Source organism: Nematolebias whitei, chromosome 2 (assembly GCF_014905685.2).
Source record: "Nematolebias whitei isolate Nwh7 chromosome 2, NemWhi1, whole genome shotgun sequence".
Lineage (NCBI taxonomy): Eukaryota > Metazoa > Chordata > Actinopteri > Cyprinodontiformes > Rivulidae > Nematolebias > Nematolebias whitei.
The window spans coordinates 45,127,826-45,153,927 of record NC_056499.1 but is presented as its reverse complement, the minus strand read 5'-3'; the positions used below and the strand labels follow the sequence as shown (position 1 = coordinate 45,153,927).

General features: G+C 41.0%; 1 protein-coding gene across 1 annotated transcript in view; it reads left to right on the top strand.

The window, feature by feature from the left end:
* nav2a (neuron navigator 2a) overlaps nucleotides 1–26,102 on the top strand; it is a 162,430-nt gene that overhangs the window by 91,415 nt on the left and 44,913 nt on the right. The window contains exons 11-12 of the mRNA XM_037694567.1: nucleotides 1,446–1,568; nucleotides 24,275–24,430. Coding sequence (XP_037550495.1) covers nucleotides 1,446–1,568; nucleotides 24,275–24,430 — 279 coding nt within the window. The remainder of the gene's footprint in view (nucleotides 1–1,445; nucleotides 1,569–24,274; nucleotides 24,431–26,102) is intronic.

Sequence of the window (26,102 nt, the reverse complement as noted above, 5' to 3'; positions counted from 1 at the left end):
TGTGTACTTTGGATTAACATGTTCAAGGCAGACAGGTACGTGTGTGAGTCAGAGGACCTGGGAGAGACAGTTGTCCTTTTCTTCTTCAGAGAAAAAGCATGACATTGTGTGGACCTCTCTCCTGCCTGCAGCATGCATCGTTAGAAAGCCACATCATTTCTCTGCTCTTCCATTTGTTTCTGTCAACTCTACCTGGCTGCTCATCTCAGCCTGGAAGCTGTCCTGTCTGGACACGTCTCTCCTGCTGAGGGTTACAGGTTAGCAAGTGTTGGAGATGAGAGGACAGGAGCTCAGGAGTAAAGTGTCTGTCTGGTCATCTCCAAGGTGACTTCACACGTTGATGATTGATGCTGACCCCTTTTATTAAGTAGGAATTCAGTTTTACCCTAATAATATCTTAAATACAATCAAGAGGATAAATGCTTTTTTTAAATTTCTTGTAAAAAACAACTTGTTAACAAATGGCCTGAGATTCTTTACACATTTTACTCTTGAGTTTAACGTTCGTTGGCATTTGTTGCTTTGATATTTGCTGATAAAACACTACATTTCAATATAAATGTCAAACAAATCCAGATGTTGATGCAGTTTGACATCACTGTAGAGCCTCTGTCTGTGTGTGTACTTTACAGACGTTTCGATCTAAATGTGTACTTGTGTGCATGCTCCGTCTTGATGATAGCGCTGAAAGTATTTTAGCGGTTCGTTTATTTTTCCTGCTTCAGCAGCAGAAACAGAATCTCCACAGACGCACAAAGAAAGTATTCACCGCTCGACCGTCCGGGCCTCGACTTTAAATCGTCAAACGTTGCTTTAAGTTTCACCTGAGCAGAGTCAACATTTCAGTTCATTAGTGATCTGCCCTGCGGGGAAATACTCGTGGGCTCAGTGTTGTTTCAGTTAGGCTGGGGCTGTTTGTGCAAGCTCAGCGCCTCAGCATCTGTTTCACACTGTAACGGTCAGTTTCAGAGTTCGTTGAGTCATATTTTCCAATCATAAAATGAAGCGAACGTCCTGCTTAACCTTCTGTTTACAGGTATTTGTTTTCTGTCACTCCTGGCCACCAGGATCTGACAGCCTGCAGCACAGCTGGCCCCAGTGATGAGTGCACGTCCTGCAGAGCAAAGAGCAGGCGGCTCATCCTCTGTCTGCTGAGCAGCTCTATTAAAGACGGCTGCTGCTGCTCACCACATGAGAGAAAGATCTGACTCCGGTCAGACTGTGCTGGTGTGGGAGCTTTTAGTCCTGATTGATGGGAGCTTTGCCTCAACCAGAAAGCTAAATGGATGTGGGTTCCACCTTCTAAAGACATGAATTAAAAGTATAAATAAATAAAATGGACCGGTTTGACTCAAAGTTAGCGCTGAGCTGCTCGGCTGTGCATCGCCCGCTCTGGCCTGTTTGTTTCAGAACTGCTCTGTGATGCAGTTTGTTGTGTTTTGCAGCTACATGACGGACGGAGGTTTGGGGCTCTACACTCGGCGCCTGAACCGACTGCCTGACAGCATGGCTGCCGTCCGAGAAACGCTGCATCGGAATACGTCATCAGGACAGGGCGATGGAGACAGGTAGGATTAAAACAGGCCCCCCCACACACACACACACACACACACACACACCTCACACTAGTGGAGCGACCCATCATTACAGAAGTACTGTCTTTGACATAGTTTGTTCTGTTTACTTCTTAAAAATATTCTTGCGATTCATTTGTCAAGAAATGTGACAAGCGGCACGGTGGATCAGTTGAAAAATGTTGAAAGTTGAAAGGTTGCCGGATCAAATCAAATGGGATCTTTCTGGGTGGAGTTTGCATGTTCTCTCTGTGCATGCGTGGGTTTTGTCTGGGTACTCCGGTTTCCTCCCACAGACCAAAAACATGCATGTTAGACTGATTGGTAACTCTAAATTGTCTCTAGGTGAGTGAGAGAATGAATGGTTGTTTGTCTCGTTTGTCTCTATGTGTCCCTGTGATGGACTGGAGACCTGTCCAGGGTGTCCCCCGCCTCTCACACAGTGATAGGTGGACATGAACACTAGTGATCTCCACCATGACCCAAAAAGGAAGAAGTGGGTAAAAGATAATAGATGGATGGACGGTTGGACGGACAGATAGTTGGATGGTTGGATGGATGGATGAATGCATGGATGGGTGGATGGACGAATGGATAGATGGATGAATGAATGGACGGATGGATGGATGGATGATGGGTGGACAGACAAACGGATGGACGTTTGAATGGGTGGATGGATTGATGGATGGATGAATGGATGGGTGGTTGGTTAGATGGATGGATGATGGATGGACGGACGGACGAATGGATGGATGGATAGTCAGATGGATGGATGGAAGGATAGATGGACGGACAATGGATGGACGGTTGGACGGACAGAAAGATGGATGAACGGACGGATGAATAGATGGATGGATGGACGGTCAGCTGGATGGATGGACGGTTGGATGGACAGACAGATGGACGGATGGATGTGACTGTCTGTAAAAAATGTTCCATTTGAGAATAAAAATGTTGTCTTCATCTTCGTCCATGTGTAAGGAGGTTTTCTTCTGTATTTTCGCAGCTTTCAGTGTTAAACACTCAAAGTGTTCTCACAGTGTAGACAATGTGAGAGCAGCGTAATGAAGGACACTGAAGTATGAAGCGTGTGCTCTGGTGTGGATTAACTCAAAAGCTGTGAAACTTTGTGTTCTTGGAATAAATATGTTGTGTTGACACACGCAGCAGGACCTTTTGTCTTGAGGCATGAAGCAAACAGAAACACGACGCCTCACAGAAGGTTGGTTCAAATGACCCAGTTTCAGAAGAGTCAGACAATCTGGACAGAATCAACATGAACAAATCCTGCTGAAATAAAAACGCACCAGACATTGCACAATTTAGATATTACCTCAGTCCTCCTGTTCCTGCTTGTGCACTGCAGCAGTGAAACATTCACCCTGATCTTCAGTTTTAAATTTCACGTTGTTTGTTAGGTCTTAGCATGCTGCAAAGCTAAACGATGAGCGGAGGTTGTGTGCATGCACGAGCCTTTTCAGAGTGTCAGTGTGAGTAATTTATTCAAACCATGCGGCCTTTGTCCTGTCACCGAGCTGGAGAAGGATTTTGTTCCTGGCTAGTTGACAGACGGAAATAAATGAAGGCTGAGCAAAATCCCACCATGGTGCACAAGAATGATGGGGGGGTGGAAAGACAGACAGTGGGGGAGGGAATGAGCTTAATATGAAGATTGCAGAGATAGCTGTAAATGAAAGCGGGGGACATTAGGTGAAACAAAGGCCCGCTGTGGCTCAAACAGGCAGAGCCATCGGCCCCTGCAGGTTACGTCTCAGCAAGATCTGCTCTGAAAGGTCAGAATATGTTTTAGTTTAAGCAGTGATAAATTTTTAAGCAAATGTAAAAAAACAAGTTTAATCAGAAGCTTAAGGCATGCAGATGCTTTTATGTTTTGCAGCAGCTTTAAAGCATCAAGGAGCTTTTAGCCATAAATCCTCAGGTGTGGCTAATTTCCTGTCTTACAGTCTTTTGACCTGTTGTAGCCTGAGGTGGAGCTTTAAACAAACTGTCCTCCTCCTTACCTTTCATCTCTCCTGGCTCATCCCCTCGCTTTGTGCAGAGCTCCATCTCTCCTCTCATCTGACGCTCTTTACTGATTTAGGAGTGCAAGGAGAAGAAGAAACTTGGAAGCAATTAAATGATAAAAAGTTTCTCAGATTTTATTTTATTTTTCTCACTTTTACGATGCAAGTGTGTCTCTGTGCAGCCTAGCTGACCAAGGCTGCAGATGTTTTCTTACATTCTTCCTTTCATGATCTTCAATAGGCTTAATTTTCAGGTTTATTAGATCAGAGAGAAGGGCACAGTTCAGATTTAAAATGAACTAGAGCAACTGCATTTCCTGCGAAAATGCAGCGTGAATGCTTATTGCTGAATAATTTGCAGAAAAACATCTGAAATGAGCTATAAACATGCTGAATTGTAGCTGAAATGCAAGAGCAGGCATAAATTATCAGAAGAAAACCCAAATAATGCATATTTGCTGAATTAGGTTTAAATAAGCAGAACTGAGCACCAAGACTGGGAAATTAACTAAAAAGCTGAGATTAGCAACAACAACAACAACAAAAAAAACTGCTGAAAAGTAGCTGAAAAGGCAAAAAAAAGCAACCAGAAAGAAGCAGCAAGAGCTGAAATTACCTAAAAAATGTGGAATTAGCTGAAAAAGCTAAAATTAGCATAAAAAAAGCTAAATAGTAGCTGAAAGAGCAGAAAATGTTGAAACTAGCATACAAAATATAAGATTAGCATAACAAGCTGAAATGAGCAGAAATAAGTTAATTAGAAATTGCCACAAAAAAACTTGAATTTATCTGAAAACAGATTAAATTAGCTACAAAATGCTAAAAAGGTAGCTGAGAGGGTAAGGCAGGCTCAAATTAGCAAAAGAAAGCAGAAAAAACATGTTTGGCCAGTTAGGTTGAAAGAAGCAGAAATGTGCACAAAAAAGTGGAAATTATTTGAAAAAAGCTGAAATGAGCAACAACAACAACAAAAAAAATAGCTGAAAAGTAGCTAAAAGGGCAGAAAGAAGGTTACATTACCAGACTGAAGTGGAGAGAGCACATTTTTGTTGAATTAGGCTGAAAAAAATTTGGAATAAGTGCAAAAAATGTGGAATTGGCTGAAAATTTTAGAATTAGCATTAAAACAGCTAAATAATAGCTGAAATAGCATAAAAAGTCAAAACTAGCAGAAATAAGCTGAAAGGAGCATAACAAGCTGAAATTAGCAGAAAGAAGTTAGAAGAAGCACAAAAATGTTGTAGTTAACAGAAATAATCTTAAAGGAGAACAAAATAGTTGGAAAAAAACAGCTGAAATTAGCTGAAAGTAGCTGAAAAAAGTTTAAATTTGCACAAGAAATAAGCTGAAGCAGAACAAAATGTGAAAGGAGCAGTAAAATGTTGTAAACATCTAAAGATATGAAGGATGGAAAATGAACTCTTTTAATTTTCTATGAGAAAACAAATGTCATAAAAAGCTAAATATTTCAAAAAGCTAAAGTTGCACCAATACCAAAAGTCATATCACCCTTCTCCAGAACGAGCTGAACGTTTTGATTCATGATTTGTTGAAATAGCACAAAAATTGTCGAATGAGAAAGATGCAGAAAAACAGAAGAAAAATGGATGTCCATTGTATGAACACTTCATAAACATTCACACGAGGAAGGTGAGTCCCATCATCACCCCTGAAGAGCCTGCTCACTTCTTCTTTTTGTTGTTGGGCTTAATTAGGAGAGCTGGGCATAAAATAAATGGAAAGTGTTGAAGCTTGCAGGGTTTAAGGGGTCACTGGTTTTGTCTTGTAAAAGATTAAGATAAATTAATGAATACAGCAGGGTTAATGATGCAGTCTGGGGTGGGAAATGTGCAGCTTTCCCTGCAGTTTTTTTTATAAGCTGAAATTTTTCGGTGTGTGTGCAGCAGTAGCTGTGTATGACCTGCTGAGGTGTAAAGGCGATTGTGATTGTATCTGGTGTTTGATCCATCCTCTCAGGAGAAGCAGGTGAACAGAGATGTGGGGTGTCCATGTGGCAGTGGTGTGCCCCCTCTGCTCCCAGGTCACGAGCTTCAAAGGATCGAGGTTCACAGTAAAGGCCTTTCCAAAAAACCTTTAGGCCTTCACGCTACAATCCTCTAAATCCGAACAGACCTGGACTAATGAGTACAGAGCATGCATCTGGAAAAGCTTCTTCAAATGTGTGCATCGTCAGCTGTGTTGGTAACTAACGTTTCAGTGGAAACTGTAAAAAAAGGTTTTCCTAAACTGTCAAATCGGTGTAAAGTGGTGCGTGGAAGCAGAATGTGTCAGGAAACAACAAAGCATAAACAAAGACAATAGAGAATAGAAACATTGTGCCTGTGTGAGAGAGGGCTCTCTTTACTCATGCCATTAATCTCTGTGGCCGAAGAAAGAGGAAGCAATCTGTAATGGTCTGACTTCTGGTTTGAATCCTCTTTGTTGAAGCAGACAAAGGAGAAGTCTTTGTTGTCTGACACGGCTGTGAGGCTGAGCGTTACAGAACACTGTCATCCCCTGTTTGGGCTTAGATGTTAATTCACATATCATTTATTTGAACAAAATAAGAACAAAAAGCAAAAATAATGATACAGCAGAGTGTAATGTTGTTGAAATAACTCAGTATGAGACTGTGTAGATGAATTATCATTTCAAGTAACCAAAACAAAGTGTTCTGTAAATGTTTTAGGCTCGAGGATATTATTTGGCATTTGTAATTTTCAATTAATGGTGCCGTTATTATTACACGGTGGCACAACTGGTAGAGCTGCTGCCTCTCAGCGAGCAGGTCCCTGGTTCAAATCCCGGTCCAGGGGCCCTTCTGGGTGGAGTTTGCATGTTCTCTCCGTGCATGCGTGGGTTTTCTCCGGGTGCTCCAGTTTCCTCCCACGGACCAAAAACATGCATGTTAGGCTGATTGGTAACTCTAAATTGTCCCTAGGTGTGAGTGAGAGAATGAATGGTTGTTTGTCTCGTTTGTCTCTATGTGTCCCTGTGATGGACTGGAGACATGTCCAGGGTGTACCCCGCCCCTCACACAGTGATTGCCGGACATGGGCACCGGTGACCCCCGTGACCCGAAATGGAAGAAGCGGATAAAAGATAATGGATGGATGGATGGTGCCGTTACTAAAACAAATATTTATTTTTATGCGGTTAAACAATTAATTCAATGCAAAATAAAAAAGTGAATGTCTGTTAAAATTCAGAAAAATGTCAGAAATGTATAAAAATAAACAAGTTAATGTTCAAAATGAGAAAACAGCAAGTTAAATAACAGCTTAAGAGCGGAGCTGATGTAGACGTAAAGCTGATTCCAGAGCAGTGCTGCGATGAAACAATGAACTGGTGACAGTTCCCCATGGCGCAGTCTGCAGCACCACAGGTGAGCCGTGTTTATGAAAATGAAAGGATGAGCACTCTCCAAATGTAAGGCCAGCTCATTTGACTGCAGAAATGTGGGAGCTTGGTTAAACACAATTTGCCAAGTTGAATTCACATCACTGTCTGATCGGTTTCCAATGTCAGCTAATCTTTGCTTACACCAGGTACTAGCTTAAAAATACTGAGGTCTTTTCATTAGTTGATTAACTGAGTTGTTTGCTGAACTGTCTGCTGTCATCCGATCTGTGACTCATCACAGATTATATCTTTCACCTCTGAAATCTTAGAGCCAAACCTTAAAGTTGGTTAACAGGTTTGTTTTTTTTCATTCAACCTTTATTTGTACAGGTTAGTCTCATTGGGTAACGAGGACTCATTTACAAGAGAGACCTGTTTTAGACAAACCACAGATGAGACACAGACAACAATAAACAACAATAAAATGCAAATGAAATGAAAAGTAAATAAAAGTAGTGATATAAAACAAAATAAGATCAAGCTACATTATGAAACAAGGCAACATTCTAAAAACAGGAACATGTCTGTGCTGATTTTTCCATGAACTTAACAGATGTTTAAAATCCCTTAGAGAGATCAAGGTCGAGAGCTTCAGATCTTTTTGTAAGATATTCCAGGAAACAGGAGCGAAGTAGGAGAAGGCCCTTTTGCCTAGTTCAGTCCTCACTCAGGGAACACTGCAGGTAATAATGTCCTGAGAGCGCACGCTGTAGCTGCACTCATGCAGAGACATGAAGGAGGAGATGTATGAAGGCAGCCGACCAAGAAGTGATTTAAAGATGAAAATGTACCAGTGAGAGAGTCTACATGAAGTTAATGGTGACCAGTGAATACCGAGCGCAGTGATGGGTACGATAGTTACAACCAGTTTTGAATCTTAGCACACGGTGAAAGGCAGCATCCAGCATCTGCAGGGTGCTTGTAGGAGCGTTCATGTAAATAATGTCATCGCATGGAGGGAAGGATAGTTGCAGTTACAAGGCGTTTCCTAGCATTCAGAGTTAGACAGGATCTATTTCTGAAGAAGAAACCCAGTTTTAATTTCAGCTTGTCAAGTTTTCAACATGAGGCTTAAAAGAGAGATGTGAATCGACCAAGATACCTGAATATTTGTAGGAATCAACCAACTCAAAGGGAACACCATTCATATGTAAAATAGAAGGAAGGACTGCTGGTACGGACTTCCTGTTTAAAAACAACATCCCTTTGGTTTTGTCAGTATTTAGCACCAGTTTGATATGAAACAAACCAGACTGGACTGGATTATGTCAAATGCAGACTGTAACAGCTGGAAAAACGTAGCAACTGTTTTATCTCGACAATAAACAACTGTATCATCAGCATAGAAATGTAAGATGTGTCAGGGATGATCTGACCTACATTACTTATACAGTACATTTATGTAAAGAGCTGTGTCCACTCTTGCAGCCCTTAGTCCTCGCAACAAAAGTTCATATGAGCACTCAGGTGTTTGTTTTCATCAGTGAGGTTTGGTTGGAGCAGGTAACTACTCAGTTTGAAACATTAAATAGTAAAGCTGATTTTATTTTTTTCTGAACGTCAAATGTTAGTGTGCGTTGTATTATTCTAACTATGGAGCACTTTATAGGCCATGAAGCATTCCTTCATGAGGATACTGCAGTGGCTTTGAATAATTATTTGACAATTGTTAGGTGAAACAATGTCCTTTTCTCCTCTCCCCTGCCCGGGTTGTTGCTTGGAAGGAACACACGTTTATGTCAGAATTAAACAACATCGTTATTTTTACAGACTTCAAAATGTGTGAATAAGAGAGAATTGTATAAATATTTATATATTACCTGGCATCCAGGGGCCCCCGTACAATACCATTCTGCCTTGTGTCAGCTCTGTTCCCACATTTATAGACTCTGTTTATCCACCCCATGACACTTCCTGTTTTCAATTTCTTATCCAATCTTACACCTTACAGACTCTTTGAAGTCCCTGTCCAATCAATCAGGCACACATTAGCTGTCATCTCTTTCCACTGAGTATGTGACACACCATAAGCACCAACCTACATAATCTCACAAAGACTCTGAGATTCTGATAATCTCCTGGGTAATCCATCATATCATTAAATCAGATTGCTCTACTGTCGTTCTGACATATTAAGCGGCTCTTTAACTCATCATTAATTATTTTATAATCCCACACATACTCAGATGATGTGAACTATAATTTAACTTTATAGTTATTCTTATTTAAACTAAACAAGAGCCTTTGAGTGGTTTTGTTTTCTCATTAAAGGCCTCATAAGTAACTATTTTCCTACTGACAGCAGAAAGTGTCATGGTTGATTTTAAAGTTAGCAGTTACTAAAACAATATTATTTATCAGCTTATGGCCCAGTTTACACATCTGACAGATGTTCTAATCATCTTTATATGATCTATGTTCCATAATACATAATTAAACCTTATATTCACCAACCATATTATGTTATTTGCCACAATTTATCATCAAAGGCTATTTTATTCCTAACACTATATATATCCATCCATCCATCCATCCATCCATCCATCCATCCATCCATCCATCCATCCATCCATCCATTTTACCCCATCACTGGTGCCTATCTAGCTGTCACTGTACAAAAGGTGGGGGACACCCTGGACAGGTTTCCAGTCCATCACAGAGACACATAAAGACAAACAAGACAAACAACCATGCTCTCACTCACACCTAGAGATAATTTAGAGTTACCAATCAGTCTAACATGCATGTTTTTGTTCTGAGGAAGGAAACCGGAGTACCCAGAGAAAACCCACGCATGCACAGAGAGAACATGCAAACTAAGAAATGGTTCATCTTTTACCTCACAGCTCTGTGACACAATACATTTGGCAATCTCATGTGCACAACCCACTTTGTTGTAACGTCACTTTTGTGTGAGTTGTGTAATTCTGCTTTCCAGAGTTTTACATTTTTTTTGTTCGGCATAAATTACTCACTGTCCTTTTCTCACGTTTGACAAGACTGTCAGAGCTATTACTCAAAGCAGCCCCTCAAGTCTGCTTCATCTCATTTGTACCTAAAACGAAACAAGTCCTAACAAGTTATTTTTTTCTTTTTTCTGTAAGTCCTCTGTCATTACACGTATACATTTTAATGATTCGTCTTAAGTATTTTGTCTACCCGCATTGTCTGTAAACACTGTAACTGGATGTTGATGATGGCTCTTTGAAGTGCAGCACTTTGTGGATCTGTGAGCATCTGTTAAAGCATCTTTGTGGATCAGATTTTTTTCTCAGGAGGTTTATAATCCCACCTGCAGCTGTCCAGAGGTGCTTGAAAACTTTTTCTACCACTCACACACAGATTTCCTAAACCCCATAAGGTTATCTGTCCTGTCTGGGTGTGAACAGGTTTCCTGTTGGCCTCAGGCACATGAAGAGACTCCTTATCAACACTTTCCTTCAGCTACCAGCGAACACCTGGCTCCCCTACCTGTCTGTCTCTTTCTCTGTCTGTCTAACTTCACCACCTGCTTTTCTGGTTTAGCAATAATAAAGTTGTAGTTTGTGCTCAGACTCACGTCTTTTACCCACCTCTGTTCCCCTTCCTTTTCTGAACCAGCACTCTAGAAACACTGTGTCATTTGTACTTCCCCCCCACCCCACCTGAGCCTTTCCAGGTTTTGCACACACTGTTCCTGCTCGGTCTTGTCTAGCTTGAAGACATCAGCCTGTCCCTGCTGTTGTTTCAGGACGTTTTCATCATTAATATCTGCTTCATGTTCAACCTCAGGTCTAATGGACTGTATGTCCAAATACGTTGAAGGTTACCTCCAGCAGTGTTTGGTTAATGACGACAGAAGGGTGCAAGCTTAGTCACTGTTGGGTTATCAAGATTAGTCACACCAAAGCAAGCCATGAACTCATTCAAACCAACTGTGTTAGTCATTGCAAATGTTTTTTCAACACACAAAAAAATTAAACACAATCAATGAGACTATTGAAACCATTTGGCTTGTGTCCAATAAACGCTTCATAAAGTTTATGAAAGTTCCCAAGACAAGTTCTTGTGACAAAGATGTGTTTTCATTCCAAAAACAGGAGTTCATTTTTCTTTTATAACTATCCATCCATTATCTTTACCCGCTTATTCCATTTTGGGTCACGGGGGTCGCCGGTGCCCATGTCCAGCAATCACTGTGCGAGGGGCGGGGTACACCCTGGACGGGTCGCAAGTCCATCACAGGGCCACATAGAGACAAACGAGACAAACAACCATTCACTCTCTCACTCACACCTAGGGACAATTTAGAGTTACCAATCAGCCTAACATGCATGTTTTGGTCTGTGGGAGGAAACCGGAGCACCTGGAGAAAACCCACGCATGCACGGAGAGAACATGCAAACTCCACACAGAAAGGCCCCCGGACCGGGATTTGAACCAGGGACCTGCTCGCTGAGAGGCAGCAGCTCTACCAGTTGCGCCACCGTGCTGCCCTCTTTTATAAGTATTTTATAGTTAAATGTTTCCTGCTTAAGCTAAAGTGTTAGCATAATCTATTCATTAAAGCATAGTTTTACGCTTGGACATCACTTTTGAAAGGTGCTGGACCTTTTCCAAAAACAATGTCACGCTTTCTGATGTGATACTAAACAGGAAAGATATAATTCAAACTGGCTTAGCTATGACGGCTAAGTCACCAATCAGTCTGTACAACCAGTGCGTGATGGCCACCTGTATTGGGTCTGGTTCTGCTGGAGGTATCTTGTTGAATGGGTGTATTTTCTCTACACTGTCACCAACATCCTTCTACACGTTCAGGATGGGGAACAGATTTATCCAATTTAAGGTTATAATTTGAATGTGACTATAATCAATTGTCCAACGAAGTTCAGTCAGGTCATCTGGACGGTTTCTTTTTGTTGAAACATTTCGTCTTGCATCCAAAAATGGTCAGCTGGTCTCGCAACGCAATTGATAACATTTTCTCCACGAGAAGACAGGGTGAAGGAGAGCCCTCATGCCCTGAAGGGACACTCGCAGCTGGATACATTATGGATTCCTGGGGACAGTGGAAGGTGGTGTGTCTGTCTGTATTGTCCATTGAGGGTGTAGAAGACACATACATAATTGGGTTTATGATAACTGGATTTCTGCTTTTTGGAGTTGGCGGGTATCTGGCATATCAACAAATTTGGAAGATGGCGGCAGCGGTTCTGGCACATGTGAGGCTACCTGCCTGGCATGAAAGAATGTACCGAGCGGTAAGCTCTCAGACTCAGATGCTGCATGAGCTGAGCCGTGAGCTGGACGCGATTTCTGAAAATCGCAGGCCACTTGCAGCTCCTGGGACTCACTGGCGAGAAGGAATTATCCTTGGAGAAGGGTACAAGCTTGGTCCGGTGGTATGACCACAAAATTTGGCTGTTTGGAATCGCCAGTGAGACATACCAGCAGAACTATAAGGCAGACATGGAAATTCAAGCAGAGGCTGCCTGACCCAAAATAATTGTGTTACATGTATCTGAATTTGGCTTCCCCACTCAGCCTTGAATTGGCCAGCTATCTCAACTTCTCCTGGTTGTTTATCTGAACAACAAGCTCCGCTCCCCCCCTCCTGAGGACATCTGTGGGTCTGTGTCAGAGTTAAGCCGGCTGATGGACACGGTGCCATCTTTATCAGGACTATGGAACTTTCTAGCAGAGTTCACGGACAACTCACTGCCCTCTTTGGCCTCCTCGTGCATAAATGTATTATGATGTCATCAGTATGTTGCTGTTTCATGTGCTGAGGTCATTATTTTGCAACTTTCACACTGTGTCCTGTCTAGGACACAGTGTGAGATTTGATTTTTTTTTTTTTTACACATCCACTCCCTCTTCTATTTTTTTTGCTTATCTGATAAACAAGGCTGTGCCTCTTGAGGCCAGCGGCCTCAGTCACCTCCCTCTCCCCATGTTTGTTTGTTTATGTTTCTCTCGGACAGGCTGTACTGAAATGTAATTTCTCTGCTCTTTGGTGAAATGACAATAAAGCTGATTCTGGTTTTGAAAAGACTTAATCAGTCCAAGGAGCTACAACAAAATCAGTCTTATGAATAGCACCTTCACATAGTGGATCAACCAGTTAGATGGTGCACAGATGGTTTCTGGAATTCGCCCTCTCCCCTGTCGACTCATTTGAGGCAGTCATGGCCAAAGTGGTTCAAAATACCCTGATTCATGCTCAATAATCCAGGTAAAAAAATCCAACAAAGTTCAGTCGGGTCCTCTGGACAGTTTATTTTGTTGACCCACAATGAGAAGGTACTATTTATAAGACTGAGTTTGTTGTGGCTCCTCGGACTGATGAAGTCTTTTGGATGAAAGACGAAACGTTTCAACAAAAAGAAACTGTCCAGCAGACCTGCGTTAACTTTGTTGAATTTTTCTACCTGGATTATTGAGCATGAATCAGGGTATGTTGAATTGTATCAAAATGAGAAATGAACTATGCACTTATTGGTAGATTTAAATCTTAATCTGATGGTGTCGGATTGATACCCAACATCCTACTCAAAATTATTTTGTAAATATCATTTACAAGTTCAGAAATGTATTGACTCTAATTTGACTCCACCCAACAAATTCAGATTGTAATTTATGCAGTCAGATAATGGCTGCCAGGTACGGTCGTGCTAAAAATAGACCTTCTTTGTCCTGGTTGGAAACAGAGAAACAAACAAAGACGAATTGATGCTTCAGTTGCCATGGTTACTAATATAACCCAAGGCCCCTCGGGCTTCTGTTGAGCACACCGTCCTAACTTTAGGAGATGCACATATATTTGCACACTCACAACTGTTTAAAACGAGTTGAGTAGGTTAAGAAAATGCTAATCTCTGCTGAATGTTATCCTCCTCAGTTTTCTTTTTTTTTTTTTGGTTAAAGCTTGTTTTCTATTTCCTTTTCTCATTTTTATATTTCTGTTCTTTCAAATACAATACACAGAATTTCCAAAAAGCTTAATCTATCCCAGTGATAGAAGCATGATCCAAAACCAGGACTTCTGAAATATACAGTAAGTCTCTGTGAGCAGCGCTAACCACTGAACGGGTCATTTCTGAAGGAACACAATGAGGTTAGAGGCTCGGTCCCGTGTTTCTGGTCCAGTCTGGAGTCTGAACCAGGCTTTGAAAGGAAACAGTTGATACAAAAAGAGCAGAGTGTGTTGGATTTAAATTCATCTGTTGTAAAGGCCTCAGTTCTGGGGAAAAATCACTATTTTATGAGGAAAGTCTGAAGCCACACAGCCAACAAATATGCACTTAAGAGCTTATTTTTTTCTAATTTTATGTTTGCCAGTTTGACTCTGCTTGCAACAGAAAATGTCACTAACACAAATTATGTTTCATTTGTACAGATTTTAACGATATATAACTCTGAAACTGTTCAAGTCATTTAGTAAACAGAATTCTAGCAACAAAGTCCATGCTCAATAATCCAGGTATAAAATCCAACATTTTTCAGTCAGGTCATCCGGACAGTTTCTTTTTTTGTGCTGAAACATTTCGCCTTCGATCCAGAAGGCTTCATCATTCAAGGAAACACACAACAAAACTGATTCTTCTCCCAACAGCTTACTCCAAAGTGGAACAAACCAGTTCTGCTTGTGATAAAATGGTCTCTTTGAACCTGTCCAGATGACCTGACTGAAAAATGTTGGATAATTTTAGTAGTTTTGCTCTTGAAGCATTCACTCTATTGTGATCCATTTTTCAGCATCTTTCTCCTTCCACTATTTGTGCTATTTCAACAAATCATAAATCAAAACGTTCAGCTCGTTCAGGAGAAGGGTGCTGTGACACTTGGTTTTGGTGAAACTTTAGCTTTTTGAAATATTTAGCCTTCTCTGCCACTTTTTCCCCATAGAAAATTAATTGAGCTAATTTTACATTCTTCAAATCTTTAGATCTGTTTACAACCTTTTACTGCTCCTTTCACATTTCATTCTGGTTCAGCTTCTTTCAGCTTCCACGTGCAAATCTAACATTTATTCAGCTACTTTCAGCAAATTTCAGCTGTTTTTTCAGCTGTTTTATGCTCCTTTCAGATTCTTTCTACAACATTTTTGTGCTTCTGTAACTTATTTCTGCAAATTTCAGCATGTTATGCTCCTTTCAGCTTATTTCTTCTAGTTCCAACTTTTTCTACTACGTAGATGTGTTATGCTAATTTTAGCTTTTTCAGCTAATTCCACTTTTGGTTTTTTTGCACTCATTTAAATTTTTTCAACCTAATTCAGCAAAAATGGGCTCTCTCCACTTCCTTCTGGTAGTTTAAGCTTCTTTCTGCATTTTCAGCTTTTCAGTTATTTTTTGTTAATCTCAGCTTTTCAGCTAATTTCCGAATTTTTGTGCTCATTTCTGCTGATTTAAATATAATTCAGCAAATATGTGTATTTTCTGCTTTCGTCTTCTAACTTAGGCTTGTTCTTCCTTTTCAGCTACATTTCAGCACGTGTTTAGCTAATTTCAGCTGTTTTTCAGCAAGTTCTTCAGCAATACGCATTCACACTGCATTTTCACAGGAAATGAAATTCCTCTAGTTATGTTTTATTTCTTCATATTTATCATATTGTATGACAACACTTTCAAATAAGGTTTAAAACAAAACAGAAAGTAGATTTACGTATCAAAGTCTGCCTGCCTGTTACATGGAGCAGGGACCCTGTGAGTCTCCGAGCGCAGGAGAGGCAGGAGCTACAGCTGCATGTTTTATTCTAGCACTGGGGTGAAAAAAGGTTTGATTGTTTGCTGGCTGTCTTTTCTAACTCGTGTTAGAAATTCCCTGTTTGTCCCAGTGGTCTTTAAGTAGAGTGGCTGCAGCAGAGGGGAGTCGTGCGCCTGTGTGAAGTGATGCATGACACATGTGTAAAGAGTTTGCTGAGTTTTCCCTGCAGATCCGGGTCAGTCGGTTAAATCTATAGGGGTTGTGTGTTTACACATCAAACACACACACAGAAAGAGTGGAGTCAAAGGAAGTGTGAAAGAGAGGCAACCAGAGGATCTAAATGCTTTGATAAATCTGAATGTGGACAGCAAATGTTTTCCCAAGAAGGGAAACAAAGAGAGCAGACACAGGAAACGGGGAGGCAGAAAGACGTACATTCCTCCCTGCCCCATCCAGTCCTCACTGTCCTCATCACGGCAGGGACAGCTGTGTCATTTTCATACCACACAGTTCCTGGTCTCCTTCCCAGAATGTCCCAGCATCCCATTTTCTTGGCTTTTTATCGACTCAGTCTGACATTTAATTTTAGAAAAGAAAAGAATCAATGTTAATCTTGTTTTTTTTTTTTTTTTTATAAATTTGCATTTCTTGTTATTAAAAGGATGATGACAAAATATGTTTGTAGCATGCCTCAGTGTTAAAAACTTTTCAAGGTACTTTAAAGGGCATCAAGTTGTTTTTTATTTTTTTATTTTTTTTTTTAGCTTAGACAGCGTATCAATCTATAATTCACAACACAACTCCCAGAATTCACTTTTTAGTTCAAAAAGCGTTCAATACAAAAAACAACTGGACTTTTTAGTTGTTGTTTTTTTGCCTAAATGAACACTTGACAAAAGCATTGCGTTCATTAGATCAAACATCAAAGTTCATGCTCAATAATCCAGGTAAAAAAATCCAACATAGTTCATTCAGGTCATTTAGATGGTTTCTTTTTTGTTGAGATGTTTCGTCCTTCATCCAAAGGACTTCATCAGTCCGAGGATCCACAACAAACTGAGTCCCACAAACAGCACACCCACGTAGTGGATCAACTAGTTTGCTGGTGATAAAATGGATTCTGGGACCCGCCCTCTCCCCCGTCGACTCCTCTGAGGCAGCCATAGTCAAAGTGGTTCAAAACATCAAAGTTCATGCTCAATAATCCAGGTAGAAAATTTAACAAAGTTCAGTCAGGTCATCTGAACGGTTTCTTATTTTGTTGAGCCCAGTGCTTAATTTGAGCCGGATCCTTCCAGAACAAAATCCGGGAACTCTCATTTTGATGGGGTGCGTTCCAGCAACTGTTTGCTCGGATCCGGCAACTCAAATATCTGCCCCTTAAAGTCCAAAGTCATGCACATTTTTATTTTGATTATTTATTAAAAATACCACAAGAGGAGACGTTGCCCAGTCTGTGGAGTGGATGTTACGGCTGCAGCAGGCACACCAGCTCGCGCACATGTTCCTGCCCAGCAGAGACACAGATGGCATGTCCCACAGGGCTGAAGCGTCTTCATCAATATGGCAAGCCAAGTGGCCCATTAATAGCCAGACATGTGGTAAAAATTAGGTCCTAGTTGAGACGTTTCGTCCTTCATCCAAAGGACTTCATCAGTCCAGTGCGTTCCTCAGACTGTTATATTCATCACACACACGAGTGATGAAAGTCTTTAATTATGCCTCTGAACTGCCTGAAGCTTGATTTTAATTGTTACACCGTTAAACCCTCAAAGTAAATAATCAACGAGAAGTATCTCGAGTGTTTTCTCGTAGACAAAACATGACTGGTTCAACAACTTTTCTGCAGCTGGGGCAACGTGTTCTGTCATTTTTAGTTTTCCGTTGTTACTGTTTTTCCACCACACATTGTAAGGGCCTAAAATGTGCCTCAAAGGTTTTTGTGCATGTCGAGGCTTGTGCAGTCAAAATGTATTGTTCTTACTAAAGCCCAAACATTTCAGCTGAAATTGGGCAAACCGTCATCTTGTCATTGTTTTGCATCTGATGATATGTTTGATGTTCTGTCGTCCCGCGGGCTTCTCTTATGTTCGTTCGTGCAGAAGTCACCTGTCGGCCTCACCGCGATGCTATCTGTTTCCCTCCACACCCTGAGGGCTGTCAGTCTGAGAGTCTGCCAGTCTTTTGCTCCTCTGCCACCGTCTGTCTGTCCATCTGGGCAGACGGAGATTTGGGGCTTGTAGGATACAGCTGCAGGACGAGGAGCAGCAGTCTCCCCCCAAACACAGGAAATCCCCTTACTTCTGCCTCGCAGCTCTGTGTGTACATTTCTGCGGCACAGACCCTGTGTACTTGGGCCAGAACTGGACTAGTTTTTTTGGTGGCTGGGATTGAGGGGGGAGGGGGGACAACTGAAGAGCTGAACTGACTGGAAGACCAACTGTCCAACTGACCACAGTCCCAAAAGACTCACACAAGAATAGTTCAAGCAAACACAGCCACTGCTTTTTTCTCAGGACACGACGATTGGCTGACATGTGGGAGCCTTTTCTTTTCTTTGCCCCCCCCCCCATGTTCTATTTTTTCTCTTTAAGGAAATTTGGAGGTTTAGCCTTTGAACTCTGACCCCTTTGGGACAGCAGTTATCTGTCTAAAGGGACCATGAGAGAACTGGTGTTCTTCTGTGGAAACGTTTCTTTCTCCACTACTGACTGGTTTACAAGCCTTTTCATCCCAACTTCAGCTTGCACTTAATGTTTGACTGGACTCTTCATTTGGTTCATTCATCTCGAAGATATAAAAGATAATCACATGAACAGAGGTTAGCTGACAAAAATGTATATTTTTGACTTGAATGAACTGGAAAAAGTACGAACCTCACATCCTCCAGCTAGTAGTATTCTATTAGACACTGACCTCGACTTTCTGTCTTTGGCACCACTTCCTCCTGGGGGCAACCTGTGGTTAATGTCTCCCTCTCTTGTGATTGGCCACAAAGGGCCCGCCGGTTGGTAACAGGCAGGTTGCTTTGCCAGCAGGAGGCTGAAGGCTGGGCCCCGCCGTTTGGCCTGATCTCTAATTAGCACTTGCTTGTCAGTCGGTCAGGGTGGATCTGTCTGGGAAATTGCAGTCTTGGACACACAGAGGCTCAGTGCACGGAAACCATAGCTGGGAAACGCACAGCGGAGCAACTGCAGGACAAGGATTTTCCTTCTGTTTTAGTTTGTCTCCAATCGTGCGGCTTTGACTTGATACTCCTTGGGTTCAAGTGGCTTATTTAGGGCTCAGGGTGTGTTTGAGTGTGTTTGAGTGTGAGCTTTAGTGGTGTGGCTGCAGCAGTGAAGTGGTTAATGGTCTCCGGGGAGGCTCATGTTTCCAGCAGTATAGGGCAGGTCTTTCCCTTGCCTCTCTTCAGTTTCTCCCGGTGTCAGTGCGGACAAACGGTGCCCGGGGGATGAGACGCCGGTGACAAAGGATCCAGGAACAGGGCCAGATCTAGAGAGGCTGCGAGAGAAAACTCAAGACGGGGAGGAGAGATTTATTCGTGTGAACTGCCTCAACAGCATGGAGTCATGAAACTCTCCGTGCAGCTTGGCGTTTTCGTGCACGGTCCTGGTTCCCACAGCAACGCGGGCACCCTGAACAGGTAGATGCAGTGTGTGTGTGTGTCCATGAACAAGAATACAAAGGAAACTTTATACAGTGCCTGTTTTGATTTCTCTGCCGTTCGTTTTCTTAAAGGAAAGGGGCACTCTGATATATCCCTGAGCTTTCCAGATGTATTTTCTTTAACAGCAGTGTGTGTGGGAGTTCCCCCTGTGGCTGTGTGAACGGGTTAAAGCAGTTGTGGTCATTTTAAATCTTTCACCACCTCTCGGCTCTCTGCTCTCCGGATGCTTTCAGCTCTTTACACCATGTCTTCACTGAACGTCTGGTGGATTCATTCACCTGGCGAAGTCACATCTTCTCTGTGATTATTTTCAAACCAAGGTTTGAAAAGCAGCAGATGTTTTTGGTCTAAAGTTTGTCGAGAACCAGCTGATTAGGGTTTGGTAGGGTTTTTCCTGAATCTGGGATTTTTGCCATTGAAAACCTTTGTTTAGTTTTTCTATTGAAAGTTATAATTATGGTGTGTGCTTGTTCACTGGTGGGAAAAGCCAGGAGTTAGTTTCTGAGCATCACAGTTTTAGTTTTGTATAAATCAAAGCACCGTCTGCTCTGACTTTACTGTATATAAAGATCAAACCAGGGATAAATGATGAATGGGAGCAGATACTGTATCACTTGATGGATGTTGAACCACAAAGCTGTCAAGTGCTAAAAGTCAACAAAGGATTTTGAGTTACCCAAACAACACACTTCCTGTTGGTGCCCTATATTTAAACACTGCTGTCCTGATGGTATCGTTACACATTTATCACCCCCTACTGAAAGAGGATGTTTGTTAATGTCTGTGTTAGTAACAATTATCTCATGAACCACTGGACAAATTTACTGAAGCACTTTGAAACAATGTACGTCTTGAAATGCTTTCGCTTTTGGAGTCAAACCTGTTCAAAACGACCGCCACAGCTAATCCGTCTCAACAAACAAAATAACGGGTGTAACTCCAACAATTAAACAGATGCACCATAATTTGGTGTAGTATTGTCAGCTGAGAGTCATTCTCAACACATGCTCACAAATCATGCAATATATTAAATTAAAGCTGTGGGATTTAATGTTTTACCCTGGTTTGTCTGTTAGTAAAGTACCTCACGAGTCACTGGGTGGATCCTCATTAAACTTTCAGAAAGTAATCAATGGATTTACATTTACAACTGATTAACTTTTGAAATTACATCAATTCAAAATGGCTGCTCCCATCACTTCACCTTAGTAAACACAAACATTTCTTTAACTTGGTCAGTTTTATGGATATTGAGCTAAAACCTTATATGGTTTTAATTGTGCATCATCCCCGACACATTTTAACTGCAATGCATCACAAGACGTCTTTGCTTAAAACAGGGGGGTCCAGTCCGGGTCCTCGAGGGCCTCTATCCTGCCCTGCTCCAACACACCTGACTGAGGGGATGAATCACAGCTTCATGTTCAGCAGAAGCCGGATTTTATTTTACTGTGTGAATTCTTATGAAGCATTCACGCTACTGTGATCCTTTTTCCACTTCTAAATCCTTCCGTACGTTTTTCAGCATCTTTCTCGTTCCACAATTTTTAAGCTTTTTCAACAAATCATAAATCAAAACATTCAGCTCTTTCTCCTAATGGTATTGGTGCAACTTTAGCTTTTTGAAATATTGAGCTTTTTCTGCCATTTTTTTTCTCTCGTAGAAAATGAATTGAGCTCATTTAACATCCTTCAGGTCTTTAGATCTGTTTACAACCTTTTACTGCTCCTTTCACATTTGTTCTGCTTCTTTCATCTTATTTCTGCAAGTTTCAGCTGCTTCTGATATTTCAGCTACTATTTAGCTGTTTGCTATTTTTAGATTTTTCAGCTAATTCCACATTTTTGGCACTCATTTTAACTTTTTTCAGCCTAATTTGGATAATTGTGCTCGCTCCACTTCCTTCTGGTAATTTAAGCTTCTTTCTGCTTTTTAGATGTTTTTTGTTGTTGTTGATAATATTAGTTTTTTTTTACCCTAAATTTCGACTTTGTGCTAATTTTTACTTCTTTCAGCCTAATTGGGCAAACATATTCTTTCTGCTTTCTTATGCCAATCTAAGCTTATTCTGGCTTTTCAGCTAGATTTTAGCTTTTTTAAGCTAATTTCAGGTGTTTTCAGATATATTCACCTTTTTCGAGGTAATTTCTGTTACTTTCAGCCTAATGAACTTCTTACTGCTAATTACAACTTATGTTCCTTTCAGCTTATTTCTGTTAGTTTCAGTTATTTCAGCTACCATTTAGCTGTGTTTATGCTAATTCTAGCTTTTTCAGCTAATTCCACTTTTTTTGCACTTTTTTCAGCATAATTTAACAAAAATTGTGCTCTCTCCACTTCCTTCTGGTAATTTGTTTCTTTCTGTTTTTTAGCTACTTTTCAGCTGTTTTTTAAGCTAATTTAAGCTTTTTTTTCAAATGATTTCCAATTTTATGTGCACATTTCTGGGCAGCACGGTGGCACAACTAGTAGAGCTGCTGCCTCTCAGCGAGCAGGTCCTTGGTTCAAACCCCGGTCCAGGGGCCTTTCTGGGTGGAGTTTGCATGTTCTCTCCGTGCATGCGTGGGTTTTCTTCAGGTACTCCGGTTTCATCCCACAGTCCAAAAACATGCATGTTAGACTGATTGGTAACTCTAAATTGTCCCTAGGTGTGAGTGAGAGAGTGAATGGTTGTTTGTCTCGTTTGTCTCTATGTGGCCCTGTGATGGACTTGCGACCCGTCCAGGGTGTACCCCGCCCCTCGCACAGTGATTGCTGGACATGGGCACCAGCGACCCCCGTGACCCAAAATGGAATAAGCGGGTAAAGATAATGGATGGATGTGCTCATTTCTGCTTCTTCCAACCTAATTGGGCAACCATCTTCTTTCTGCTTTCTTCAGCTTATTTAGTTTAGGCTTGTTCTTCAGTTTCAGCTACAGAATGTTTTTTTTAGCTTATTTTAGCTGTCTTTCAGCAAGTTCTTCTGCAATAAGCATTCACACTGCATTTTCGCAGGAAATGCAATTTTCTAGTTTCTTAAAATTTAATTTAACTAGAAAATCTCAACCTGGGCCTTCTTTGAAAAATTAAGATTTCATTTCTCAACTCAAGACAGTTTAAATTTAAGTCATGACCGGCGTTAATCACTTTATGATTCAAATCATGTGTGTTGGAGCAGAGGAACCTCTAAAACAGGTGAGGTAGTGGCCTCGAGGACCAGAATTTGACACGCCTGTCTTAAAACTACAACTGATCAAAGTTTCAGTCAGACCTGTTCAACATGGCTGCCACTGCTTACTGACTTTGCAGAACACAGAAATGGCTCTTAGTAATTTTTTACATATATTTAGCTGTAATTTAATGTGGTAGTAGCTGAGAGTCCTTGTCTGAGTACTCACGTGTCATGCAAAGTTTTCAGTATTTTATAAATTATCTGTAGGATTTCACCAAAATGGCTATACCTGTGTCGTTTCTCATCAAAAGATAAACTTGCTTTAAAATTCAGGCATGTAAGGTGGTGGGTGAAATGCATTCCTTTAAAACTGAAGCACAACTATTCCATCTGTTTTGTTGTGAAAATGTTTCTCTGTGAGCTAGTAAATGTTCCTTTGATGACATTTAAAATGCATTTAGCTGTAAACTCTGCAGGGAGTTGGTGTGTGGTGTGTCTCAGCCAGCGCTGCGCTGACTGTCACCCTCAGCTCCTTTCAAAGTGATGTTTGCCAAATGGCTTGTCTTCCTGTCCCCCACAGACTCCAGGCAGATACACACAGACATATTTGCAGATATCCTTTGCTCCTGGCACGACTGCTTTGTTCATATGGGTCTGTTTGAACAGTCCACAGACACACCATGGTGTCACCCCTCCGACAAGCCTTTGTTCAGATGATAGACAGCCCCATTCAACCAATCTGGGCATGTCTGTGTGTGTGTGTGTCCAAGTTGAAATCAGTTTATTGGAGAAGAAAGGACGAGAATCACCAGGCAGTCTTTTCTCTGTTTTATTCATATTTAATGCTGAATGGAAAGAAAGTGACAAAACGACCGGACTTCCATTCTGTGGCTGAAAACTTCTGATCCCGGAGGTTTTGTCACTTCATTTAAGACTGAACTTCACAAGTTTTTTTTTTCCTCTTATTAATATAAATCCACACATTTATAGATTATTAAACCATACGTTATCATGTTGAACGTTTAAATAAAATGATTACAGTCAACTGGTATTGATCCATAATGCTGAAGGATTGGTCTAATATGGAGTAACAAGCATCCATCCATCCATCCATTATCTTTACCCGTTTATTCATTTTTGGGTCACGGGGGTCGCCGGTGCCCATGTCCAGCAATCACTCTGCGAGGGCCGGGGTACACCCTGGATGGGTCGCAAGTCCATCACAGGGCCACATAGAGACAAACGAGACAAACAACCATTCACTCTCTCACTCACACCTAGGGACAATTTAGAGTTACCAATCAGCCTAACATGCATGTTTTTGGTCTGTGGGAGGAAACCGGAGCACCTGGAGGAAACCCACGCATGCACGGAGAGAACATGCAAACTCCACCCAGAAAGGCCCCTGGACCGGGGTTTGAACCAAGGACCTGCTCACTGAGAGGCAGCAGCTCTACCAGTTGTGCCACCCGAGTAACAAGCAAAACAATAAAATGTTAGAATGATTAGTAGATAGTTGAATAAAAAAAATCTCGTCACAACTCTGAAACAAATCTTTCATTTTGGAAGAGCTGTTTTACATTTAGCATATTTCGTCTCTTTGCTCAGTTTATTGTCCAATAAATGAGTTTAGGTTTGGGGTGAAACATGTTGTCCATTTATATATGTATATATTTATATGTATATATATAAATAACCTATATAAATAAAGGCTGAATGAATAAAGTGAGCTTTTCTATCTTCTGCTGTGTATTTGCAGCTGGGACGACAGCAGCTCCGTGAGTAGTGGCATCAGCGACAACATCGACACAGATGACATCCACACCAGCTCCTCCATCTCCTCCTATGCAAACACACCTGCAGCACAGCGCAAGGGCCTCAGCACACAGGTGAGACAGATGGGACAGATGTTTCTGTACCTTCTTCAGTGAAATCCAGACGAGTCAGAGGCTTCTTACGTTGAGGGCAGAAACCTGTCAGAGGGCTAAAAGGCGACTCAAGCACTCCGATTACAAATGGTTTTCATTTTCCAAACAGACTTGTTTTGATGTTGCTGTGTAAGATATACAGTATTAAATACTTTTACATACCGTACTTTTCAGAAGCGCGACCAGAATTGATGCATAAGGCACACTGAATTATAAGGCTCACTGTCGATTTTTGAGAAAATTAAAAGGTTTTAAGTGCGCCTTTGAAAAATATTGTACTTGAAATATTTAGAATAAGACACATTGATTGTATGAAACAAGCTTGGTGCTGGTTTTACTGTGGATCTGATCAACTAATTAAATGATAAATATCAGGGGACAAAAGCAGATACCAGTATTTATTTTTTATTTTTTATGTTTTATTTGAAAAGCATCACTAAAAAACCTTCAGTTCAACCCATAATGCAACATTTTGGACTACATAGGCGCTTTGTTCTTTAATTCCTGAGCTTTTCATTTTAAAGTTTATTGATTATATATATATTTCAAATGATCATAACATCAAATCTATAAATGCAAGCTGCTAGATCAGGTCTGTTTGTGCAAGCAGTTTTATTCAGCTCCTGTTCGAAGTCACGTTTGTTGTCCGTGCTGCACGACATCACGCACACGAACATCTGTATTGTTTCTACGGTAAATAATCAAACTTAACAAACACTTGTGATGGTTTAAAGTAACATTTTTCACTGTGACTTCTCGTGATTTCTAAAGAAGACATGTTGATGTGGCACCAACAGCGTTTTCAGTGGAAATGTTTTCATGGCTTTGTGTTGAAAAAGTTTTATAGCAATTTTTAATCTAAAATTATTGTGTCCAATGGATTTAAAGGAAATCTGTCAAAATCACAACGATTATTTATTTTATTAAAAAATGGAAAAAAAAAACATTTTTACATCAAAATTTACAAAAAATAATGTGTCATTTCATGCCATGTGAAGATCTTAGCTTAAAGATTCACTTCAGGGCTGTTCAACTTCAGCAGCAAGTTGACCGTATGAGATTAGATTCAACTTTATTGTCATTGTGCAGAGTTCAGGTACTGAGCTGATGGATGCAGTCAGCATTAACCAGAAGTGCAAATACAATATTAATACCAATTATTTTTTTCATTCAACCTTTATTTATTCAGGTTGGTCACATTGAGACCCCTTTTCATGAGAGACCTGTTTACAGATAAAGTGCAGGAGGAGAATAATGCTTACAGATGTGAACATATACAGTACAGCAGAGGCCAGTAGAATAATAGGTGCCTGCCATGCCTGCACATGGCAGGCACCTATTATTCTACCCCTCGGAAGTGAGTCTACATTTCTATCTCCGTTAATGCGGCCTGAACCACAATGTCTACTCCCACAAAAGTTATATCAAAACGACCGGCTCGGCCCTGTGATGTGTGCTATTATGTTTATTGGCATTTCGAGTTACCATGGCGACATAATTTGCGAACAAAGATGCAATATTTCACCAACTCCAGGAACTAGTTGGTGACTGCTCACTTATTAATCTACACCAGATAAGCGTATCTTTTTCAACTTTAATGTGGCCCAAAACACAACGTGGACCTTCACAAAAGTTATATCAAAATGACCGGCCCGGCTC